The sequence below is a fragment of the Amphiura filiformis genome, chromosome 3 (assembly GCF_039555335.1).
Source record: "Amphiura filiformis chromosome 3, Afil_fr2py, whole genome shotgun sequence".
Lineage (NCBI taxonomy): Eukaryota > Metazoa > Echinodermata > Ophiuroidea > Amphilepidida > Amphiuridae > Amphiura > Amphiura filiformis.
The window spans coordinates 77,524,927-77,550,705 of NC_092630.1; the positions used below are offsets into that span (position 1 = coordinate 77,524,927).

The following is a 25,779-nucleotide window of genomic DNA, read 5'->3' on the forward strand; positions in this document are numbered from 1 at the left end:
ACACACATGATACAGTACATAAGATAGACTATGCAAGTTCAGGATTTAAGTTTGTCATGTCGTCTTTTGTGAATATAAGTCAACATCCATAAGGCCAAAAATGTCTCAAAGCTGCTGGCTATAGCTTTACATTGTCATCTAGTTAGTGTAGTTACTTTTAGCAACATCTCATTCTGCTTGTAGATACCAGTTCACAATGCTTCAAAATTTTACAACTATTTTGTAATAGTGGCATGACAGTCTCAAGTTGCAAAGCAATTTCTTTTTCGATGATGTTAGATAGAAATTCAACTTCAAATCAAAAACATGTAAATAGTAAAGTTGTTATCAATTTCTTAATGTATATATTAAAATGTAAGGCTTACAGTGCTGATGTGCCTACTAGTAACTCACTCAGTCATCCTGACCAAAACCAGGCACAATGCAACAACTTCTTAAAACATGGTATTACAATGATATGTATGCAGCTGAATAACTGAAACACTAAGTGATAGGACTATTCTATCAAGCAATGCAGCTATTGTATTTTATACTTAGTGATAAAATGTTGTAGATATTACACATTATATATCTGGATTGTTTAACTTTATTTTATTTGTAAATGTTTATTTCTATTTCATAAGAGAGGAAGGATATATATGTTATTCCAATGATCTTACTATGTGTAAATAAGGTTGTATTATGATTTATGGACATACCTTATGGTATTTTATCGCATTTCTCCCATTATTATTCCACTAGTTGGGGAAAAAAGGATCAGAAATGGGACTGTGAAAAGTCTAAAAGATTGTCCGCAAATTTGCAAATTACTCGAGCATGACATGATTTTGTTAATCTTATGACGTTTTTTGGCTTTTTGATTGTCTTATGCTCTACCTTTGTTACAGGAACAGCTCACCATACCGGTATGTTTGTAAACAGGTCTGAAATATCCTTAAAAGCCAATTTCACATATCTTTTGCTACATGTTTTTACATTATTATGTTTTTATGAATCCAAGTGTGTGAAAATATTGGATCCAAAACATAATGATGATAAAATTGGATGTTTTATGCCCAATATTTATTGGTCAAGCTATGAGTTTTGAAATATTTTCTCATAACTCGACCAATAAATTTGGGCTCAATCGATCCAATTTTATATAAAACATTGAAGGACATTTTCTACTACTTTCTGTGATATTTTCATAAGGTGAGGCTTCCAAATTTTAGGGGGTGGGATTTTAGGGGTGGGACTCTAATAGTGATAATGGGACAATTGTGGTTTGTGATATAATCACTTCATCAACTGAATCAACGGTGATGTCAGAATTTCACAAAGAATTTGTTTCTATGGGTTGTGGGCAAAGGGATTTTTAGGGGGAGTTGGACAAAATCCAGAAATTAACGAAAAATCTGATATTTTTTGTCAAAAAAGGTGAGTTTACCGATTTGTGTGTTCTGAGGGTGGACCTTCAAGACACTGGTGCTGTCATTCACATATCATAGTATGTACTCAACTTTTTCTTTCTCCCAAAAAGCATTTATGATATTATTTGTGTGTGAAACCATAAAGTAGAATTCTTATTACTAAGTATCTGTCAAAAACAAACCACAAAGTTTTAATATAACCCTTAAGTTAAGCAATTTTATTTATTGCAATTGTGTACAAATCATACAGATGTTTATGTATTATTAATTTGAATAATATGAGAGCTGCGACCTGCAGCTGTGTTGATAAAATTAATTATAGAACATTTTGAAGAGTTCAGCTGCAAAAAGTGATATATATCCGTTTGAGATATAGGCAGACATAACTTGTCAAATATAAAGAAAATGTGTGCTTTTTTATTGTACAAGGTGTCCCTGAAAGAACTCTATCGTCAGAAACTTATTTGTTTGGGTATTTTAACGCCACAGCTAAACATAACTAAATAATTGGTAAGATTTGAGTAATAAATCAGCAATCACATACTTTTTGAATTTTGACAATTGACCACACCGTTCATGAAATATAAGAATTTTACGAAACGCCTTCATTGTCAAACCTTTCCACGGATTCAAATATCAATCAATGATCTGTATTTGGAGTGCTATCACTGCGCATCATTAGCGTATGAGGCATCTATCGTCAATGATTGATATTTGACTCTGTGGAACGGGCTGAAAATGAGGTAGTTTCGTAAAATTTGTATAATTTCAAAAAAGAGCCATCAATTGTCAAAATTCAATAAGTAGCTGATAGCTGATATATTCCTCAACCACATCGGTTATTTAGTTATGTTTGGTTTATGAGTTAAAATACCCAAACAATTCAGTTTCCGACGATACAGTTCTTTCAGGGACACCCTGTAGATTCAAAAATATACTATGGATTTTTTAAGATAATGTGTCAATATAAAGCTAGCATTATAGGCAAATGTTGGTGTGAAAATGGCATATATTGCAATATGCATACAGGTGAGCTCTTCATTTAATTGTTTGCAAGGTACACCTTACCCTACTTACGCTTGCCAAAACTTGAATTATAATCTGTACCCTAACCATAATCTTTACATTGTACCGCTCTCCTCATTGTACCTTGTTCTTTGCTAATTTTGTTACTTTGCAAATGCTAAAATGGTGATTTAATCCATTGCAATCATCTTGCTAAAACAAATTATTGTAATTCAGTATTAGTTGAAATACTGATCATAATAAAATCATGTAAATATAATAGGCCTACAGGGAAAATAAAAAAGGGCAATTATTATGTTAATTTGCCTGTCTTGAAACAGTTGTTGTTTGAGATTACATTATTGACTCATCAAATGCAACCCCATCGACAAAATGTGCCCAAACTGTTTTCCATGTACCCTCTTCTACATTATGCACCAGTGCACAGGGTCGCCGAGAACCATTATACGGAATACGGGCTGTGCCGAAAATCTGAAAAGTGGTGGTGTGCGATTCAAAATATTTGTTCAACCTTCACTTTTGTTCAACCTTCACTTTTTTGGTTACCACATTATTGCTAAAGCAACAGCTTTAAGAGATGTCTGCATTTTTCTTTGTGTTTTCAATGGCCCTTCAAATTATTTTAACTTATTCGAATTTATTTGTGCCCCCAAGACCTTTGGACCCAGTCCCTTGCGACCCTGGGCCTCTTATCCCCTCTGTTGGCGGCCTTCCTCCATCCTCAATCTATATACATGGTGCAACCACAAGCTCTCTCAAACATTAGAGGAAAAATCAGGAAAAAGAGTATAGTTATACAGTATACTTTTCCAAGCAAAATACTTGCTTAGGGTACCAAAGTTTAATGGCAAAATAAAAAGGGTGAAATAGGCCATATTTGGCTTCTATCAGAACACATCGTAGGGTAAAACATTAAGAAACACAAAACTACTTATCATATTAAACAAGAACCTGAACATGAATTTTTACTTTCTTAGTGTTAAAAAGGGCAAAATACTTGTTTGGTATGTTTTGCACGCGCTGAGTAATTCTCGTTTAGGGTGCGTTTCGAGAGTCCATACCTGAGCATGGTGTCCATCACGTAATGTAAGTGCCCCCCCCACCCCGGGATCGTTACCAATTTGCCTACGCATTATCTATGACATTCACAACTAGATAGAATACCCGACAGTGAGCTGCAGACGGACATAGCAATGTATTTTCACTACCCCAGGGTACACACAATTATTGGACCACCCTTATATTATGTGTTCCAATGTGTGTGGTTTTATGCTATACACAAGTATACAGATTGGCATGACAACCCGCAACCCAATCGGAAGGCTTACTTACTTGGTTCATAGGCAATTGCATCCGACCCACACCACTGGCGCGTAAACCAGAAAACATTTCCTCATTTTCACATGAGGGGTGCCAGAGGCTAATTCAGTTTGCGGTTGTTGGCTCATCTGGGATACACACTGTAAAAGAAAATTGACATTAATTTACTGAGTCTTTAAAGTGAAAGTACATTATGACGTTCAATGCAGAAGAGTTTCTAAAAACTATAACTAGGGAGAAGTTCAGAGATGTCACATTTCCGGATTTATCCGGATTTCCGGATTTTGGGGATTAAAAAAAAATCCGGATTTTCCAAAAAAAAAAAAAAAAAATGTTTTTTTTTTTTTTAAATTTTTTGTTTTTTTAATTTTTTTTTCGCTTTTGGAGTGGCCCTATTGTCTTATCTTTCTGTTTCACATATATCAACATCAGCCATATTGTCCATGTAATAAAGCCAAAAAACTTTTATTTTTAAGAGTGTCTCTTTACATAAAAGTATAGGAAACTGAAATTTTTAAAGCATGTTTTCTGGAAGAAGGAAGCACTTTTTATTAAAAGTGTAGAACAAGCCAGGAGCTTTGAACTGTTCTTTTTACCCTCTGAAATGGCCTTTACTGTGGTGCTAAATGTGCAGAAACCATTGGCTTCGGGGGCTTCGCCCCTCGACTTTATACATCGGGGCTTCGCCCCTGGATTCCACCGGGGCCCTTAAGCGGCCCCGGACCCCCCTGGTTGTGTTGCGAAAGCTTGCTCGCTGCGCTCGCTACGCTTCGCAAGTTCAGGATTTTTTTGGGTCAGCCTGTGACATCTCTGGAAGTTTAATGAGTTGAAATAGCCCGCATTACTAGAGGTCTTTGGTTAAAATTCTCTTATTGATAACTTAATCAACATCTTGTCCTCCTACAGCTGAAAAATCACTGGCGTGTGACCATTAATAAGGACTTGGTGGCTACTTTTGTGAACCGAGTACAAAAAGTAGTTCCGCGAAGTATATTGGGTTTAATGACTGGTATTTGCTATTGTTGTGCAACCAAGAGAAACATGCAGGTGCACAGATCATTTGTTAGGGTTCCAATCCTGTGCATATGTGAGTTACATAACACATAACTTTTGGTAAATCTGGACAACTGTCTCTTTACAAATGCTAGGTTTTACTTGGCAAGGAGAAAGCAACATTAAAATGGATACTTCACAGTACACAGAGCAAAGGGCCTTCCTTGTTGCAGAGTAACATCGCACCCAAAGTGCAGCAGAAGTGCTTCTGTCAGCAGTACCCAAATGCACGTTCCCCTTCACGTGGAGCTATTTACAAAAATGTTGCGAAGTATCAGATTAAACTGGAACGAGTCGCAATCTGAACAGAGAACATTGTGGTCTCCCCCGAACTGGAAGTCTGCTAATATCCAAGCAGTCCGTAACACTCTGCAGGCGGGGCAAGCAGGAGGTCAAATTAGCTGCCGTCGAAATGAACTTGGAATAGCATCTGCAACTTTTAACAGAATAACTCGTTAAGACTTACGATTTCATATCCCATCACATAATAAGGAGACATCAACTTCAGCAAGCAGATTACCAACGTCGCACTGTGTTCTGTCAGTGGCTTCTTGTCCTGGAAGATTTCATCATTGGCGATGAAGCAGGGTTTGCAGTAAATGTTTCCACAAGTCCTCCTGCAGACCTTGATGAGCTTCAGAGACGCATAATTGCACAAGTTGACATTCTCAGGTATGACAGACCTCTCATTACACGTGGTATGAACGCCATGTTGAGAAGAGCCGAAATCTGCATACAGAGGAATGGTTGCCATGTGGAAGACTAAGACTAAAACTGTCAATAACTGTAAACAGTAAAGAAAGTGGTGAGACTTGTTTTGTGATTTTGATGTTGTTTTGATTTTAATTGATTTCGTGCAACTGCTTTTTGTACTCGGTTCACAAAAGAAGCCACCAAATCCTTATTAATGGTCACACGCCAGTGATTTTTCAGCTGTGGGAGGACAAGATGTTGATTAAGTTACCAACTAGAGAATGTTGACCAAAGAACTCATACTTTTTAATCCAGCGGTATTTTTCAAACTGTATACTTTATTTTGATACACCCTGTACAGAAAGGGATAGGATCTCTGTAGATAAATATCATCGAATTTAAGTATTAATTGAATTGCAATTCCGAATTTGTAATATGTTATCAAAAAAAACATTTTGAAAGTATATGACGACGGGAAAAATATTCAACGACGGAAACGTTTACAATTTAATCACAAAGTTGAACAAAATAGACAATTTTGATGCACAACAGTCTCACGTTGTTCCGCCTTTGCATTCAAATGTATAGAAAGACCACTCGCTATGCGGAGGTGGTCACGTGCATATTTATAAAAACGCATTTATACATAAATCCGAAGTACACTGCTAAAGCCTACGAGCTAGTACCTGAAGCATACAGACAAAAATTCAGATATTCAAGAAAGCAAGCAGATCAACATCATGTAGAATATGCTAGAGTAAAAGAACAAATGTTTGACAGGTGGCTTGGTTCAAAAGAAGTCAAAGATGATTTCGCACAACTTAGGCAATTGATTCTTATAGGAGAGTTAAAAAATGTGTCCACGCTGACATTAAAACTCACTTGGATGAAAGCGCTAGCAAAATTCAAACAGTACAGGAGGTAGCAACGATGGCCGATGACTATGGCTTAACACACAAGTTGACTGCAAGTAAAGTTAGTAATAACAGAAGTTATTCAAACAAGTCTAGCCATAATCATTATAATCATTCTAAAGCATATCAGGGTGCCACACAAGAACAGAAAATACATACAGTGACCCAGTGTCGGACCTTAAAAGCCAAACAAGAATTACAAAAACGGCAGCCATCTACTAGTAATACTGTAGGGTGTGCAGTGTTTATCGAAGAAACAAGTAGTCAGTCAAATCAAGAAGCAAGAAATCCCTCAAAAGGGAAGTGTGTGAGAAATTTTAACCTTTTGTGTTAGAGGGAGTTGTATCACTTGGTCATAAAAGACCCTTTGAGTCATGACAAGCTAATTCTGGAGCAACAAAATGACCCAGAACTCAAAGAGATCAATCAAAGGGCAATGACCCTAGTCTAGAAGAAGCATAACAAAATTCTGTCTGTTATTACAAACAAGATGGTGTACTAATGAGAAAGTGGCGCCACCCGATGCACCTGCCGACGAGGAGTGGAAGGTAGTGCACCAATATGTGGTACCAAAAGTATACCACACTGAAGTAATTAACATAGCACATGATAGTTCTGTCCAAACGTTTCAGAGTCCTTTACTGATTTGTTGAAGAAGGCCTTAGAAGGGTGCAAAATTCGTTTGGTCAGAGCAGTATGAAAATGCTTTTCACAAAGTCAAATCAATACTCATGAGTTCACCAGTACTCACTGCACCTGATTTCCAGAAGCAGTTCAAGTTGACTGTTGATGCCAGTGACATAGACTGTGATCACCCTATAAAATATTTCAAGGAAGTTCAACAAGCACCAGAGAAATTTTCTGAGAAATTGCTACATTTCGATGTCTATTTGGGTACCATGATATACCTATGTGCGTGTATTCACAGATCATAACCCCCTTACCTTCATCAACAGGATAAAGAACAAAAAATGAAGACGGGTGAGTGGAGACCGCAGCATATCTAGTAACCAAGTTTCTAGCAATGACCACTTGCATGCAATGCAAAATTAAAGGGATCGTTTTTGTTGTATAAGTACTATCATTTCAATTCATTGCCCAAACATACAGTGCCTCATCGTTTGAAAATAGATCTAGCTCCGAAAATATCGCTGTAGTTTGACTGAGTGATAGTAAAGAAGAATTTCCTTGGGCAAAGGAACTAACTGCTTGTTTGTTGCGGTTACCCGGACAAGAACTCTGGGAGCTGATGCTGGCTGCGATGGTTTGTTGTGATAGGGGGCTATGTATAGGGTGTGCGCGTCTTAGCTGCAAGTCCCTGTATGGTGCTAAATGTATTATTATTCTGTGCCGAGGCCTGTGGGTTTATGCCAGTTCGTAGCGCACTATCATACTAAACCACTACGCTTTTTAAAAGACCCTGAATGACCCTCTCAGACAGATCACTGATGGTTCAAAACGAGTATCGTACTAGTCGGAGGATATTTTGGACTCTTCTCATGTTAATAAATACAATAACCACAGATTAGAGTAACCATAGATTGCAGTTTTGTCCACGGCAAATTCACCGTGACTTTTTCAGCCATAAACCCGCTTAGCGAAGATTAAACCGAAATATGTAGTACTAAACCATTATAGTAATCGATTGTCCAATGCACATTTCTTACCACGTGATAATATTAATCCAATGAGCGATCGAATTGTCCGCTACGGTCGACTAATCCAATCGATAATGACGCTATTGACATGTACGGGTGGAGCTCCACTGACTGAGTTTGGGGATTTTTTCACTGGTTTGCTATCATTTACTCATCAAGGCGCTCCGCCGTTATTATAAGGACTATGCTAATAATTTAAAGATTGACATGTAGACAATAAACCATACTTGATTGACAGAAAGTACTAAATTTTTTGATATATGACGCTAACTACACTGCAAGATTCTCATCTGTGTGACGCCGATGTCACATCAATGTCACTGCATCGGAAACTACACCTCGGTTTTCCATATCGCCGGTCCGAAATAGCCGGGTAGCCAGCCTCCTAGGTTTCTACAGAGTGACTTCGCGGCGCGGTGACTTCGCAGGAGAGTCACACCGGTGTGACTACGCGACTGGGCCTGGGTGCTCAGTACCGGCGTTTTGGGTTGCCGGTTTTGCTTTTAGGCCTATTGCCATATTTTTTATATTCTCTTGATTTATTCAAATAATATTCTTTATTTCTTGCTTTTTTAGGGGATTAGGGAGGGGAAATTGCAAACTGGACTTTAAAAATAAGGGAAATATTAGATGAATAAATTTGTTAATAAAAGAAATAAACATGATCAGTAAACAAAGTATAATTCAATAAACTAATATGATGAATAAAATACATTTTTGTTAATTGGTGGTTATTTGAATAACTAAATAAATAACAAATTAAGAAATAAATAAGCAGGATGAAACCAATAAATGAAGAATGGAAGAAACAAAGAAACAGTTCGAAAGAAAACAACTTGAGAAAAATTGCAAATAAAGAAGTTAAAAGTAGGAATATTATAAGAAGCATGTAGGCCTATTGATGAATTAAAATATTAAATGTGTAAAATAAATAATGATAACAATAATAATTCATAACAAGCATTAATATTTGTGTGATAAAAAATAAGAACACAATTTCAAACAAACACTGCAATAGGCCTATATTGATGTGACACCGATTTATAGGCATAATTTGATAATGTAAAAAAATCAACATGAAAAACAAATCAAACTAATAGGCCTATAAAAACACATTTTGAAAAACGGAAAAGAAAATAGCACAAGCCAAAGTTTTGCATAAATTTACGGCAGTAAAAGTATAACTTTGCAGTAAACCTTTCAGGAAAGGGACAAGAAGTAAAACAAAATGCATGCTAGGCCTATAAATCAATTTGAAATATAACAGAAAAATTCTTGCTTCAAATAAGTAAAGTTTTGACAAATCAAAATGTATAAATTGAAAATGCTAGGCCTATAATAGGCATAGGCCTACTTTGCGAACTTCGGCTGAAAATCTCTTTTAAAACATTTAAAAACACAATTCGTTTTAAATAAAAAAAGTTTCAATAGGCCTATATAACGTTATCATGCAAAATATGAAAAAATAGGCCTAATTTGATAGCAAAACATGTCATCTAACCTCTGAAGTAAACAAAGCAATGATATCAGTTTTGTGGGAAAACAAGCAAACAAATAAACAAAATAAAAACGTTTGAAATGAAACAAACAAATAAACCAAGAACAAGAACTGCAAATAACACACACAGTTGATGAGATTATTAAACAGGCAGCACGAAAAGAATTAAAATATTATAAAAGAGAACAATAAATAAATGAAACAAAATGAATCGGAAGTCTCACAGTTTTAATATAAATGATAAAGAATGCAAAAGCACGATAAAAAACCCACAAAGACGGCAGTAGCCTACAGCCACGGACCCACTGTACAGCATGCATCAATCAATTAATTATAAAACCAACTCATTCCATTCATGAGCGTACAAGCAGTAAACAAGCATGATACGCGTATTTGTCATCATCAGCGCGTATTTGTTAGATATACGCGCGCGTCCCCAGAGTGTTCGAACTCATAACAGGGTTCGGTCAACGACCTTTCGGCAGCGTAGTCACCTTGAAGTTCACCGACTGGGCACCGAGCAGGCGACGCATGGGACACTGGCTACGGAAGTCACTTTGATGTGACTACAAGATGTGGACCACTGTCGGAATCTAGTCGGTGGTGTACATCATGAGTCGCCGATGCGGCATCGAGCAGGTAACACATCGGAGGCTAGCAGTTGTAGTCACTGCGTGATGACACTGCTGCATAGTACCCTACTGCCTTGTTTCCGATGTAGTCACTCTCCTGTAGTGACTCTGTCGGACACCATAGGGTACGTTATTCTGGAGTGACGGCGGTAGTGACTTCAGAGTTCCAGTGCGATGTAGTCACTCTGTCGCCAGGAATTTTGCAGTGTAGTTCATCTCATATACCCACAGCACAGCGCTACTAGTACGGGTCAATTACCTATGTGAGTGCCCCTGTGTTGTGTGCATACATGTAGTTAACAATAACTGCATGATGATATAAACTGTATGTCTCGACAATAGGCAAAAATACATTATTATACAACTACACATGCCCCCTCAATCCAAACGACCTATCCATTCCAACGAATTCCAGGTTGGTTGAACGGACTATACTCGGGACTATAATTTTTATATACTTCATCTGATCATAGTCATTGAGGAAGAAACCATTCATAAAAAGCTTGTGCACATCCCGGTTGCATACGCATAAGAATGAAATTTTATATCTTATTTTGATATCGAAAATGGTTTTGAAAAATTGAAATACATTTTTGGAATTACCAGTTTCGTCATTTCCGTCGCTGAGGACAACTCAATTCGGTGGTCAGCCAATCAAGCTATCTTTATTATTAATTATATATCACTACATTTGTCAAAAGGAATATAATATGATGGGTGAATTGAAGAGTGAGTTTCAACTTAAGAATTTGGGATTTAGTGGTGTTTCCGATAGATCGTTTGTTATTCCACAGGTATGTATGTCATGTCTACATGCAATATGAACGGTGTTGTTAAAGTTCTGACAACTTTGGCCTACACTATCTATGTTGTGTATTGTCACAGTATAAAATTACCAGCCCTTTTCCTGAACTTAACATTGTTATGATTTAATACAATATGAAACCATTGTTTGAAGCCAATGACGAAAGTATTTGCAGGCCTAATGTGCATGTATTTCCGTGAAGTATAATGGTCTGTTTTTGATCAAAATGTCCAGATATGCTTTCAGTTTTACAATGGTCGCCAAATGGTTTAACAGAAACATTTTCTTCTTTTATTGAACTTATTTCTTTCAATCTCATGTTATTCTTGTTTTCATGGATTCATTCTGTACTCTTAGTCTAAAGCCAAGAATTCTCCGCGTTGCGGAAATTCCGCGAAAATCGCGGAATTCGGAGATAAAGCGGAAAACGCATTTCTGAGAAAAAAAATAAGCAAAAATGACCTAGAAAAAGAAAAAAATACAATTGAAAAGAAATAAATAAACTACTAAATGAAATGGGTCTTAATTCATCAAAATAAAGTAAAATCCGCCATAGATTTACCGTACAACGCCTGTCCTACCTCCCATTGCAGCCATGATACCCAATCACCCATCCCAACTTTGCAACAGCACAATGATCGTTGATCGTCACATTGGCCGGGCTGCAAAATCAGTTTATTCTTGGATTGTTTGCAAACAATTTTAAATATTATGATGTCAGAAATGTGCTAAAATTACAAAGCGGAGAAAAGCGGAATTTAGCATTTGTAAAGCAGAAAATTCTTGGCTTTATCTTAGTCATGTCAAATGCAGTTTACTTCAGTTTATCCGTCAATACTTAGTGTGTCCGCCATCCCTATTCACAACTGCTGTAATGCGACGTCCCATGCTTCTGACGAGGTGTCTTATTTCTTCTTGGCCAATGTTCCACTTTCTCAAAAGGATGCGGCGCAAACCTCTAGGGTTGTACCTGTGCCTTGATGGACGTGTTAGACATCTTCTTCAGAACATCCCAAATGTTCTCTATTGGGTTCAAGTCTGCTTTTCATCGATTAATCAACCATGCAACAAACATAATGGTTTAAATTTGAATGACAATGGCGCGCGCAATAAAGCCTGTACCACATTGGATACTAATCCAGTAATCTAGATGCAGAATCCTTTTGTCTCGATTAATTATTCTGTTTTGCCAGATAAAACATAAGTAACTCTTAATCCTTTAGTTAGTTCTAACTGGCAATAAAATTCAAATTTGAATTTCAGGGGAAATGTGGAAATTACATGTTTTCTGGCAATTTGAATCAAATACTTGGCACAAGACTATAGCATTCAAAATGTGTCGTATAGGTTATGATTTTGCTCACAAAGCAAACGCAAACACCCTAATAACGCATGTTTTTGACCTTTACTTCCAAAATTAGCTAAATATGTAGATTTGACTTTTATTGCCAGTTAGAATTAGGAGTATAGTTAGGATTAGGACTTAGATATGTTTTATTTGGCAAAAGAGGATAATAATTTTTAATCCCAACATTAGTGCTGTATTTTCTGGACAATTTTAATTACAGGCCAGATGGTGTTTACAACCTGTGATATGGATACTGTACCGATTTGCTGCAGCTATATACCTCACTGTATGGTGGATAGTTATTCTTATATACTGGGGAGATCCTCCTTATTACACGCCACAAGCTGATACCAAAGCCAAATGGTTCATCTATGTATCAAATTGGTCTTACCTTTGTTTGGGTATATATTTCTGGACATCTGCCATAGGAACGCTAGTGTATCACAAGAACACAAAGTTCCAAGGTACGGTACCAATTTAATTCAATGGCTTATAAATTCTTACAAAGACCAAATGAAAAAATGTTGTGTCTCATAACCAGGGGTGACAGCTTTTTTACATGCTTTTGTCTTCTTTTTTTAGTTGTCGGACGAAAAATAAAATAAAATAATAATAATAATGGCCGCCAAGCGTCAAAACACAAAACAAAGTGAGTTTTAAAAAAAACCTCACACACATGCATAACTTGTTTTCCTTTTTTTTCAAAGCACAGTAATTAAAAAAAATTAAATGAGCCTCCACTTAAAAAGGTTTGTCTCGCAAACCCGCACGCATTAAGTTAAGTATTCAGTGATCATTGTGTTCAACGCAAACTATTGTAACTGTTAAATTTGTTAGTTTTATTATTAAATTAATAATAATAATAATTGTTATTATTAATTTTAATTATTCAAGAAATTATTAATTTTAATTATTCAAGAAAAAGGCAATAAACTTGGCATGAACGAGAGGAGGAGTTTGGTACTGAAACATAGCTATAATATGATACTACATTTATTTGTGTAAAAAATGAGAGGTTTCAAAGTCAGTGTAAAAAGATGTTATGACTGTTATGAGCTAACAGTCATATATTTAATGCTCCCCAAATTGAAAAACCGCGTTAACTAGATGACAAAAATGGGCTACTCTGAAAATATTTGCAATAATATACAACTATAATCTAGAATTTACATAAGGGAAACGCTACAAATACTATACTTTCGGATCTTTCTTTCTTTCTTTTCTTTCATTCTTTTGTTGATATAATAACCAATCGTGTCGTATGGAATAAAATACATAGCATAACGACCACCGAAGGAACTAAACCGATTACAAATATAGCAGCTTCTGCTTTTTTACTCCTTTTTTTACAATTTTAGTCTCATCTACCACAACTGCAGATGAAGTCCTCGGATTATCGCCTGTCAATGATTCTACCAAAGAGATGCCAAACGGTTACGACAATCATAACCATCAAATTGACGATGAAGCTCAGGAAAACAACTCTCATGATGATATTAATCAGACAGAAAGTACCACTTCATCAAAATCTGTCTCGTGGAATTTCAAGGTCACCTGGCTATTCCAGAACATTTCTTTTCCTGGAGCACTCTTTGTCACTCTGTTATTCTGGATCGTTGATGTCGATCCTGAAACTAGAACTGTAACCGTATTCAAACTTCACATTCACGGTGTAAACCTTGTTTTGGTTTTAGTTGATCAATTTTTAATTGCAAGTCCTTACCGTATACTCCACTTTATACATCCAAGCTTAATGGCATTAGTGTATTTCATATTCACAGCTATATATTACGCGGCTGGAGGACTGAATGAATGTCCTCCTGACGAGGTGAACGGTAATACCAATTTATATAAAGGTTCTTTAGATTGGGAGAGAGAAACTATCACAACTGCAGTAGTGATGGTCGGCGTAGTCTTTGTTGCTGCACCTCTTTTACATCTCGTGTTTTATGGATTTTATCGAATAAGGCGAACTTTAGGACGGTTTGAATTCTGTCGAGACATTGAGAATCCTTGATTGGATATCGATACTTGACAGTGAAATTAACTTGATGCTGAGTGGCATGATAGAATTAATTCCCGAAAGAGAAATCGCTAAAAAAAGGCAGCTCATTGTTTTGTATCTGTCGACATTATAGCCAAAAATTGTCGGTTTTACATATGAAAATGAGACCGCAGAATTCCCAGCTAGTATTGGCATTTTAGCATGTGAACAAATTAGCATTTTCCGTTAAAGGGGTCTCCGGCAATCATAACTTTATTCCTTAGAAAAATAAATATCAAGCACGAATCACGTTGTTTTATTTAAAACAAACTCATATAAAAACGAATACAAACAGTCGGACATCAACACGCGATATTCAAATTTCCCGCGCCGAAATTCGCTATCGTTATAATCGTAGTGACATGACGTCATATTGGTGACCCCGGGGGTTACCATAGCGACTGGATCACGCTTTCATGAGAACCGCAATGGCGATATCAATGTATGGAATTTATTTATTTATCAAAATTTTAAATTACCAGTCATATTTTCAGAAGGAAAACATCTTGCAAAAGCTTACCATGCTTACTAGGCAGTCATGGCAGTGAAACCCATAAGAAATGGCTAAAACTTGATTTTCAAACAGCAGAACATTGACGTGTACAGCGTAGATAGCGTTGTTATGCAGCCGCTTGATCCATCACTACGGAAGTAAAGTGACGGCAGGAAGTGACGTTGGACTATGACAGCGAATTATCTAAGTGCAATGACGTCGTGGTTATTTGTGCTCATTTGTTGTCAGCCTTCATTGTATTACTGAGACGTCATTGCAATCGACAATTTCGGTGCCCGGGAATTTTGAATATCGCGTGTTGAGAGTCGGATGTTTTTATTCGTTTTTATGGTCACTATGAGTTTGTTTTAAATAACCCCATGTGATTCGTGCTTGATAATTGTTTTTCTTACATATAAGGCATAATGTTGTGATTGTCGGAGTCATCCTTTAACATATCATGTTTTCCTTTAAAAACAAGATAACAATGACGACCAACTCCCATAGCCTATTAGCACATATCACCTATATAATACTAATAGTATTCAGTGTACGAATAAGGCAAATTTTTACATGAATAAATAACTTTCGTGATTCTTAGTGTGAAGTTACGTGAAAATGCTGTATCTATGGAATCATAAGGCCATTTCAACCATACCTAGACAAAAACGTAAGAATAATTCTGGACCTTAATAAGTATAAGGCCTTGTGTTTCTATTTTTTGGCAAAAAAGGTGGCAATGAAAAGCAAAGTTCCCATATTTTGTCATCCTTTTGCATAGGGCTTGAGCCTTGTGTGCTCTCAACTTCCACACGGTGCGTGCGTACACTCATTTAATAATTCTGCAAAACAATTGTTTATAGGAATTACTACCAAACACAGCTATAGTGTTTATGCCATACTCACACACAGATTGAGATTGGCATGACAACCGGAACCCAGGCGGAAGATTTACCTGTGTGGTTCAAAGGCAATTGCATCCGACCCACACCACTGGCGCGCAACTTGTGACCAGAAAATGTTTCCCATGATCATGATAATATTGATTCATATTAATGGCTATGGCGCCAATTCCAGTTTACTTCATAGTCCTATACTAGATGAGGCCCCTTTAAGTTTAATACCATGACTTGATGACAATATCACCCGAGACCCGGCTTTTCCTGGGCAGATAACGGCAAAAAAACCTCGATCAAAAACTTCTGAACTTTTCATATGGACCCAAATCGAAAATAAAATCCCGTCAATCTGAGATGCGCACGGCTAGGTTTTTCAAAGCAAAGTTGATAAAAAATGTTTTTTCCGAAACAATTTTTTGGGAGTTTATCGCAAAAACATGATTTTCGAACTATGAACTTATCGACGATAAACATGATACTGAGTTTGTCTGATTGCTGAGCAATTTCCTTGTCATCATGATCCAAGCTACGTGACTGCAATCACCATGGGAAACGCATTACATGCATTAATTTACCAATTTGTTCGTTAGTGGTGTGCATCCTACTGATATAATCAAGCACGGGGCATATTTCATGACATCATGTAGTGGTATCTGAGAGTTCACTTCAGATCATAGTTTATCAGACTGAAGAACTGAAAAATTGAAAGTTCTTGAGTTTTGGAACACCAGTTTAGTCATCCTCCGTTACGGTTAAGGATATCGGAATGGATCGGAATTACGCCAGTACTGATTGACTCAATGCACCGGTCTGTGTCGAGTCGTCATGCTACTTTTGTACTACACGGATGTCAATATATCGATATCATAATATATTTATTGTTTAGAAATGTATTGATTTTATATACCATAGTAATAATACGGATTCTGTATGTAAACAGACATAGATCAGTAGATGGAGTATTAATGATGGATGAATTCAAGAGAGAATTTCAACTTAAGAATTTCGGATTTGGTGGTGTTTCCGATAGATCGTTTGTTATTCCACAGGTATGTTATTGTTATCATGTATGTCACATGTCAGTATCTTAACTCATCATACAAAATGGGTTTGTTAGCAATTAGCTAGATTATTTCCGTGTCCCGGTTTCCTATATACATGTTATTGCATATGGCGTTATTCTGAATTGAGCAAAATTAAAAGGGGCGCGCTTCCGAATTGGACAAAACCCCAAGTACATGAAGTATATCCCTACATGTACATGTATATTACCGTAACCCGTCATTATACCCATACCCAAATTTTAACGCCTCTTCTGAATTATACCTGCTTTTCTTAATTCGAAATAATACACATTTCGGGAAAATAACGGACGGTCGCGCCAGACACGAGCCCTAAAAGTGGGTTTTCTTATTTCTATATAATTGTTGATGCTTATTTCTATTGTGTTAATTTCTGTTGTGATGAACACGTATCTTAGTGGACATGGTGAATAAAAATGATGGCCATCGAGGTCGCGTCACTGAAGTCATGAAAAGATTACGTGTTTGTATTGTTCTCAGAAAAAAAACCCAGATTTTCTACCTATGACACTCTAGCTGAAATACAGCAAGATAATGTAAGAAAGTGAAATGTAAACCTGTATTTAAGCTATAGTATCTCGAGCTAGGTCGTGCCGCTTTTCTGCTGTCTTGGTAAGAATTCTCAGCTGAATTTCATTTTCATTCCTTCATCAAGAGCACTTTTTAGTTTCCGCACTTGTTTTATAAGTAATACTGAAAAAAAAATGAGCGCGGGCCAGGAAAAACAGATTAATAATTTGTCTTCAGTATACAGATTGCTATCCATTTTGGATGAGACACTTTTCCACGCACGTTTCTAATGTATTTTCTTGATTTATTATTCAGTGTTAACTGGATTTGCATAATACCCTGCCTCGGGACCAAGATTTTGATTCCTATATCCACTGGAACAGCATGAACGATTAGACCATCAGTAATTAAAGGATATACAGGGTGAATCAAGTATAGAGCAAAGAAGCCATCTTTATTTTTTGGAGCCAGGTTGAACTGTTTAGTTTTTAACAAAAATATGGATGCTATATTCATAAAAATAAACAATTAGTTTTTTTCACACTAAAGTGACTATTGAGTGCATACTGAATAGTCCAACTTGGTTGTAACGTAAATATCTCTGCCCAGCAAAGACAACACGTTTTTGACATTATTCGCAAAAGATTAGAACAGGTTGTCTGAAAACGTTTAAATATCGGGTTACTACGTTTTCATAACATTCAAAAACAGTTGTTCAATAACTTACTCGAAATATTCTAACATAGTGTTATATAAGTGTTGACAAAATATTTGGCGAAAAATGTTCGCAAAATATATTGTGTTTTCATACAAGACGTTTTAAAACGTATTCCTGAGTCCTGACGTTTATATAACCAGACATTTAACGTGTGACGTTTTTGCCAAACCAAAAACCAATGTAACTTGTTTAAAATGTTTTAAAAACGTTTTGTGTTTGCTGGGTGCTTTGCCCTATACCACTGTTTTACCAACCCAGTATAGTCAAACGTAGTGGCTTGTGATGGAATCGACTACAGGCTGTATCAAAATGATTTGTACCAGTCAGTTTCCAATGATTATGGATACGGCTATCATGTCAAAATGCGAAATAGGAGCCACCTTATTAAACAAGGATATAAAACGTTTCAAATAATAAATGTTATGAACGGTCATGAAACTATGCATCTAGGGCATTTCAAGGGAATCCAATTTTGCATATTGAAGAAGCAGGCTTGTCAATTAAACACCAACACTGATTGGTACCAATCATTTTGATACAGCCTGTATATGACATGGTAATCATTGCAGGATACAAAACGTTTCAAAACATTTTCGTAACCTGTATATAATGCTAAAAAAATAAAACATGTTTCACGTCCGGGTTTTCAAAAAAAAGGAGGAAGAGGGGGCTTTTTATTTTCTATTTTTTATCGCAAAATTGGTGTAAATACCCATACTTAGAGCTGTTTTAGCGTACAATCTGTACATATAATAATGCCTGGAAAAAGGAGGAGGCCCTTTTTTATTTGTTGTTCTGAGAGTTACACCGCCTCTAATGATCACAAAACCTTCCTAAAATGTTTCTTGTATCTTAACAAGGCTATAGAAAGCATCCCAACTTCCTAGACATATTTTTTGAAAAGTTATAACTGAATTTCAAAAATAAAATTTATTTGAGAAAACCTCAAAAAGGAAGCGGGAGGGACGTGAAACATGTTTATTTTTTTATTTGGCCTAACCCGAAATGTTATTCAACTAAACGTTTTGACCAAAACGCGTTTACAATGTATAACATGTTTATAAAGTTTAAAAAACATTACGTTAAGGGACCGTTCACAAACACTTGTAAGGGGGGGGGCCTGATGCAAAAAAATTTCATCGCGAAAATTTTTCGGGCCCCCCCCTTTACAGACCTCAAAAATTTCAGCCCCCTTTTTGACATGAAAATTATGGGTCAACCCCATAGAAAAGCATATAAACTCAATTTTTCCAGGAAAATGTGTGGTCATTTTTTCAGGCCCCCCTTAGGAGGGTCAACAATTTTCAGGGCCCCCCTTTTTGCATCAGCCCCCCCCCTTACAAGTGTTTGTGAACGGTCCCTAATTCGGAAACTTTTCACTATACAGGCCAGATGGTGTTTTCAACCTGCGACATGGATATTGTACCGGTTTGCTGCAGCTATATACCTCACTGTATGGTGGATAGTAATTCTTATATACTGGGGAGAACCTCCTTATTACAAACAAGCTGATACCAAAGCCAAATGGTTCATCTATGTATCAAATTGGTCTTACCTTTGTTTGGGTATATATTTCTGGACATCCGCCATAGGAACGCTAGTATATCACAAGAACACAAAGTTTAAAGGTATGGTCAATTGCTCTTGCAAAAAGTCCATGAGTGGTCATTTATAAGTTTATTTTATGAATTTCATTAATTATTTCAATTATTTGTATTAGTACTATTTTTTTTCAAGCAATATAATTGATATCGTGGGCAGCTTAAGGGGGTACTACACCCCTCAATAAATTTGTGACTATTTTTGCATTTTTCTCAAAAACTAATAACACCCTGGTAACGAAAGTTATGTATATTATTGGGGCAAGGAATCCAATTACTACACTGGAATTTCAGTGACTCAAAACAAGCGGTTCGATACTTGTGATAGAAAATGAGGTACCGCTAGGATGTACCTCATTTCCTATCATATTTACTGAACCGCTTGTCTTGATTCACTGAAATTTCAGTGTAGTAATTGGATTCCTTGCCCCAATAATATACATAACTTTTGTTACCAGTGTGTAATTAATTTATGAGAAAAATGCAAAAATAGTCACAAACTTACCACAGGGGTGTAGTACCCCCTTAAGCATGATAACCACACTTATGTAAATAGAAATTATCGGGGGAAAAGGTGGTATTCAATAAAATTAATATAATAAATATCAACTCCGTATAGCTTAATGCGGGGATTTGCCATTTGGTCTAATACCATTTGGTCTAATATCCATTTCGTCTACATCCATTTCGTCTAAACCCATTAGGTCTATATCCATTACTTCCAATAATCATTTGGTCCAATAACCATTTGGTCCAATAACCATTTGGTCCGATAACCATTTAGTCTAATAACCATTAAGTCTAAAACCATTTAGTCTAACAACCATTTAGTCTAATACCCATTTGGTCTATAACCATTTGGTCTAATAGCCATTTGGTCTAATACCCATTTGGTCTACAAACCATTTTAGTCTTACAAGCATTTAGTTTATTAATAAATAGACGAAATTGTATTAGACTAAATGGTTATTAGACCATACGAGTATTAGACCTAACGGTTATTAGACCAAACGGTTAGGGGTGGTGCAATAATTATGTGTACCCCCGGGAGGGTGAATTCTCAAAATGGTCTGCCAAAAATCTTTGCCCCCCCTTTCGATGTGCCAAAAACCTTTGCCCCCCTTTGATGTGCCAAAAATCTTTGCCCCCCCTTACACATGCAAGATTTTGGGGAACCCGAATTTAAAACCTTAAATTGTCTTAACATATAATGCGAGCGCAGCGAGCAGGAAATTTTGCATATTTGAACGTGTTCGTAACGTTTTCCTACGCCTTTTTAGGGCGTAATATAGAAACGGTGCCCAAAATATCTGTGCCAAAAATTGCTTGCCCCCCTTTCGACCTGCCAAAATCGCTTGACCCCCCCTTTCGACCTGCCAAAAATGCTTGCCCCCCCTTTGGCCTGCCAAAAAATCTTTGCCCCCCTATAATTCACCCCGGGGGTACACATAATTATTGCACCACCCCTTATTAGACCAAACGGTTATTGAAAAAATATTAGACCAAATGGTTATTAGACTATATGGTTAGTAGACATACTGGTTATTAGACCAAACAATGTTAGACTAAATAGACATTAGACTATATGATTATTAGACTAAGTGGCAATTAGCCTTTCTGGTAATAGACCAATTGAATATAGACTAAACGGGAATTAGACGAAATAGTATTAGACCAAATGGCAATAGACCCTTAATGCTCCCAAATGAAAATACCGCGATCTAGCCAATTAAATGAGTTTTCTTTCAGCTACTTTTTTCATAACATACTATTCTCTATTCTGGCTTGTTCGGGTCATAAAGGAGCTTTGTTGAGTACTATCATTTAACGGAGATATAATAGTATAATAAGATTTTAATGTCAGGTAGTTGTGTCATTAATCTACAACTGCAAAGAATATCGATAAAGCCAATTCAAATACTATTTTTATGACGATCTCAAAAATTATAAAAATAACTAGCTCCACCAAGATACTGCACGACTTTGTTACTTACAATTTAATAAATCGCTTCAATCGCTCGATATACCATTTCAACGAAAATGTAATATTTCTTGTATTTGACCAATTATGTTACGCTTCATTTCATTAATGGACCAAATGGCATCAATTAGTGGATATATAAGTCTATACTGTTAAACTTAAGTTAGTCAAAAAGGTTTAATTCGACTAATTTTCAATTAAAATTAGTCATACAAGATAGAATTTTTTTATTCAAGGAAAATAATGCTGAAATCATGTATTTATAATGCTAAAAGAACAGTAATATTACAGATTTTTGATAAATAATTAGTCACTTAATTAGTTATTCCATTAATAATCAATTAGTAATGCAGGTAAATGAAAATATATAGAAATGATGCAAATTAATGTGAAATGATATTACTATTCTTTTAGCAATAGAAATATATACATAATTTCAGCATTATTTTCCTTGAATAAAAAATTGTATCTTGTATTTTAGTTAGTCGAAAAATAGTTGAATCAGACCTTTTTTGACTAACTTACGTTTACAGGATATATAAATATGCCGAGCATTTTTGTAAACACTGATTATTAGAAAAACTAACATTTCTTCTTTTACTCCCCATTTCACTTTTAGTCTCGTCTACAATAACTGCAGGTGAAGGGTTAGAATTATCACCTGTCGCTGACTCTGCCAAAGACAACAAGATAGCAAACGGTTACGACAATCATGGCCATTTAATTGACGCTGACCCTCAGAAAAACAACTCTCATGAAGATGTAGAGAAACAAGACTCTACCACAGGCATGACAGAAAACACCTCTTCAAACATATCTCTCTCGTGGAATTTCAAGGTCACCTGGTTATTCCAGAACATTTCGTTTACCGCAGCATTCTTTGTCACTCTGTTATTCTGGATCCTTGATTTCGATCCTGAAACTGGTACTGTAACTGTATTCAATCTTCACATTCACGGTGTAAACCTTCTGTTTGTTTTAGTTGATCAGTTCTTAATTGGCAGTCCTTACCGTATACTCCACTTCATACATCCAAGCATAATGGCATTAGTGTATTTTATATTCACGGCAATATATTACGCGGCTGGAGGACTGAATGAATATGCTCCTGACGAGGTGAATGGTAATACTTATTTATATAAAGGTTCTTTAGATTGGGAGAGAGAAACTATCACTACTGCAGTAGTGATGGTCGGCGTAGTCTTTGTTTCTGCACCTCTTTTACATCTCGTGCTTTATGGATTTTATCGAATAAGGAGAACTTTAGAACGGTTTGAATCCTGTCGAATGTCGAGACATTGAGAATCCTTAGTTCTATATTCGGTAATGCTTGTAAAGTTTGTATCAGCATTTGTTAAATCTGTTGTACAGGGAAAATTGTGTAAATGCAGTAAATATATACCGGTAATCGTGTACGGTTGATGTGGTAATCATTGCATATAATCTGCACAATCATTCTAAAATGGGTCGGATAGGCCTGGAAAATGGTCAGCATATCCACAACTGGAGCAGCATGTTTATCAAGAGCATAGAGCATGAATAAACTTCTCTACTAAGCACGAGATATCATGTTTTTAACTTGTATGTCCCAACCTAGATATTTTGAATTTCCAGCCCAAGTAACTTCATGTGATCGACAGCCTGAAGGACCTCATCACCTAAAGAAAGTTGTGAGAGTTGGACAGGATTTGTTTTTTTAATTTACATGCAAAACATGACATTTGGCTGGCATAACGTTGACCGTACACCAATCATCTAAAGCATCCAGATAGTGGTTAAGCTTTTGCTTTGATTTTGTTTTTGCTTCAGTGTTAGTGATCTCTGCCAAGGTGAGAGCATCAGCAAATTTCCATCGATCAGAAGTAGTTTCGGTAGCATCATTAACCATCACAGTAAATCAGTAATCTCAAGAAAATGCTTTTTCCTTGTCCTTTGATGGATGTCATGATTTACCACCATGACTACTAAAGGTTAAGGCAATTTTCTTCCCCACATTTGTCAAAAACTTTATATACAGGTATAATTCTCGATCTTTAAGTTGAAGGTCTTGTGAGTGACTCTTGAATTATGGCCAAAAAAGTGGCACTTAACTTGCCACATATGTATACTAAGTATCAAGAACCGCAAAACATGTACATGTAGAGTCTAACTTTTTTTAAAGTTATAGTATTTCTATAGTACGCCGTCGATTATCACAGTACCGGTGCAGCCGGTCCCTGTGTGAGTGGTCTATGGCTTTCGTCAGATGTGTCTCTCACATGGTCTGATAAAGTCAGAGACACATCTGACGAAAGCTCGAGCACTCACTCAGGGACCGGCTGCACCTGTACTGTGATAACCAACGGCGTACTCGCAGAAATTCAATACTTGTTATGAATTTGCTTGAATTCCCGTCGAGAAAGCCTAATATTTGTAAGATTTGCATTCCTTGAGAATATCTATATATATATATATAATGTATGTGTTACTTTTGACATTGATATAGCGCATATAACAAAGAGCTTACAAATCCTCCAAAGATGACTTACAACGTCACTTTATCAAAGTTTACAGCCCGTTTAATAGAATCTTCTCCGGGAATCTTCTACCTCCGATTCAGTCCTGGATGTATTCGAAAATCAAAACTGGGCTACGATACCTACTCCCACACTCTTATTTCTGCCGTGACAGCTAGGAGTTTATTTGGAGTTCTGGGATCCAAATTGTGACAATTTCTTGGCCAAAATGACCCAGAAATCCTACTAGTTTTTGACCCGGAATTCCGAGTACACTCCCAACTAACGTCCTTTTCCGGGTCAGATTTGACCTGGCATAAGAGTGCAATATATTAATATAGTACTAAAGAATATATGTATATGAAAGTAACTCTTTTGTTTCACATATAATCATAATCTATACTAATAATAACGACTAGGAGTGAAGGTTTATAAATAAGTTACGGTCAAACACTATGCTGGATCGGAAAAAGCTATAAGAAGAAATTGTTATATAATAAAGGAATTTTTATAGGATGGTATTTTAATGTCGGTATAGGTCAACAATTTTCAATGTTAGTCGCCCTATTGAATTCCATAACGTTTCCTACAGTGGCAATGGGCTATTTCATAAAATAGATGCACAGCCATATAGAGGAGTTTGGATTTCCGGACTTTTTGTCCAGTCGTGATTGTTGGAAATCCGGACTTTTAAAGTGTCCAAAGGCGAGAAAATCCAACAGAATATGGTTCAAACTTGGAATTCCTCAATTTGAGAGCTCATTTTGGACATTTCTGTGATTTCCATTCATTTAGTTTCATTTCCAAGCTTTTTCCAATAACAGAAAGCAAACTTGGAAATCCAGACATTTCTTTTCTTTAAAAGTTATGTGCACCTATTTTCTGGAATAGCCCAATATTGGGCTACAAGGTTTACATGTAAATGGTATATCAAATCAGATGCTAGACTATGCCATAGTCGATTTTGAGTAATTAAAAATAATTATGTTGAACGCATTTAGTTGAACCCGAAATTATACAGGTGTTTAAGTATTCAATAAAAAGTCATAAAAAAGTTTCATTTTAGTCACAACGGTATGTTATCGAATGAAACATGACTTGACTTACTTGACTAAGATGCGCAGGACGTCGTGTCCAATTGCATTCATTCACAAAAGGTTAGAAAAGGTTGCCAGAAAACGTTTAAATGTCGGGTTATATAAAGGGTATAAAACGTTTTCATCACATTCCAAAACATTTTATGATAACTTATTGCAAATATTCTAACATAATGTAATTGAAGACGTTTTGATAAAAATATTTGGCAAAAAAATGTTTGCAAAAATTTTTAATTTTGTAGTGTGTTTTCTTTTCATTCAAAGCGTTTTCATGACTTTTATATGATCCGACATCTAATGTAATTCAAACGTTTTTACCAAAACCAAAAATCCAAAACATAACCTCCGTAAACAGATGCATCGGTAGGATTGTAGATCAAATTATTTAGATTTTTGTGTGACAAATCCAATAAAATATACTCACTGACTTGAGCTTTCCAAGTTTCGCCATCCAGGCTGATGGCTTGATCACAAGTGATCTGATCCACTGCATTTCCCGCGGT

At 36.2% G+C, this 25,779-nt stretch overlaps 2 protein-coding genes across 3 annotated transcripts; both read left to right on the forward strand.

Moving 5' to 3' along the window:
- Nucleotides 1–10,711: 10,711 nt before the first annotated feature.
- Nucleotides 10,712–23,374, forward strand: LOC140149176 (protein rolling stone-like). 2 transcript variants are annotated; one of them, XM_072171378.1, is made up of 3 exons: nucleotides 10,712–10,997; nucleotides 19,490–19,730; nucleotides 22,304–23,374. In XM_072171378.1, the coding sequence occupies exons 1-3, from the start codon at nucleotides 10,914–10,916 to the stop codon at nucleotides 22,984–22,986; spliced, it is 1,008 nt and encodes a 335-aa protein (XP_072027479.1). In that variant the 5' UTR covers nucleotides 10,712–10,913; the 3' UTR covers nucleotides 22,987–23,374. The 2 variants fall into 2 exon arrangements, with proteins under 2 accessions (XP_072027479.1, XP_072027478.1); XM_072171377.1 differs by lacking the exon at nucleotides 10,712–10,997 and adding an exon at nucleotides 16,390–16,841.
- On the forward strand, nucleotides 11,143–16,157 carry LOC140149316 (uncharacterized). The gene is made up of 3 exons (XM_072171581.1): nucleotides 11,143–11,196; nucleotides 12,577–12,820; nucleotides 13,715–16,157. Exons 1-3 carry the CDS (start codon nucleotides 11,143–11,145, stop codon nucleotides 14,371–14,373), a joined length of 957 nt encoding a protein of 318 aa, XP_072027682.1. The 3' UTR covers nucleotides 14,374–16,157.
- Nucleotides 23,375–25,779: the final 2,405 nt, after the last annotated feature.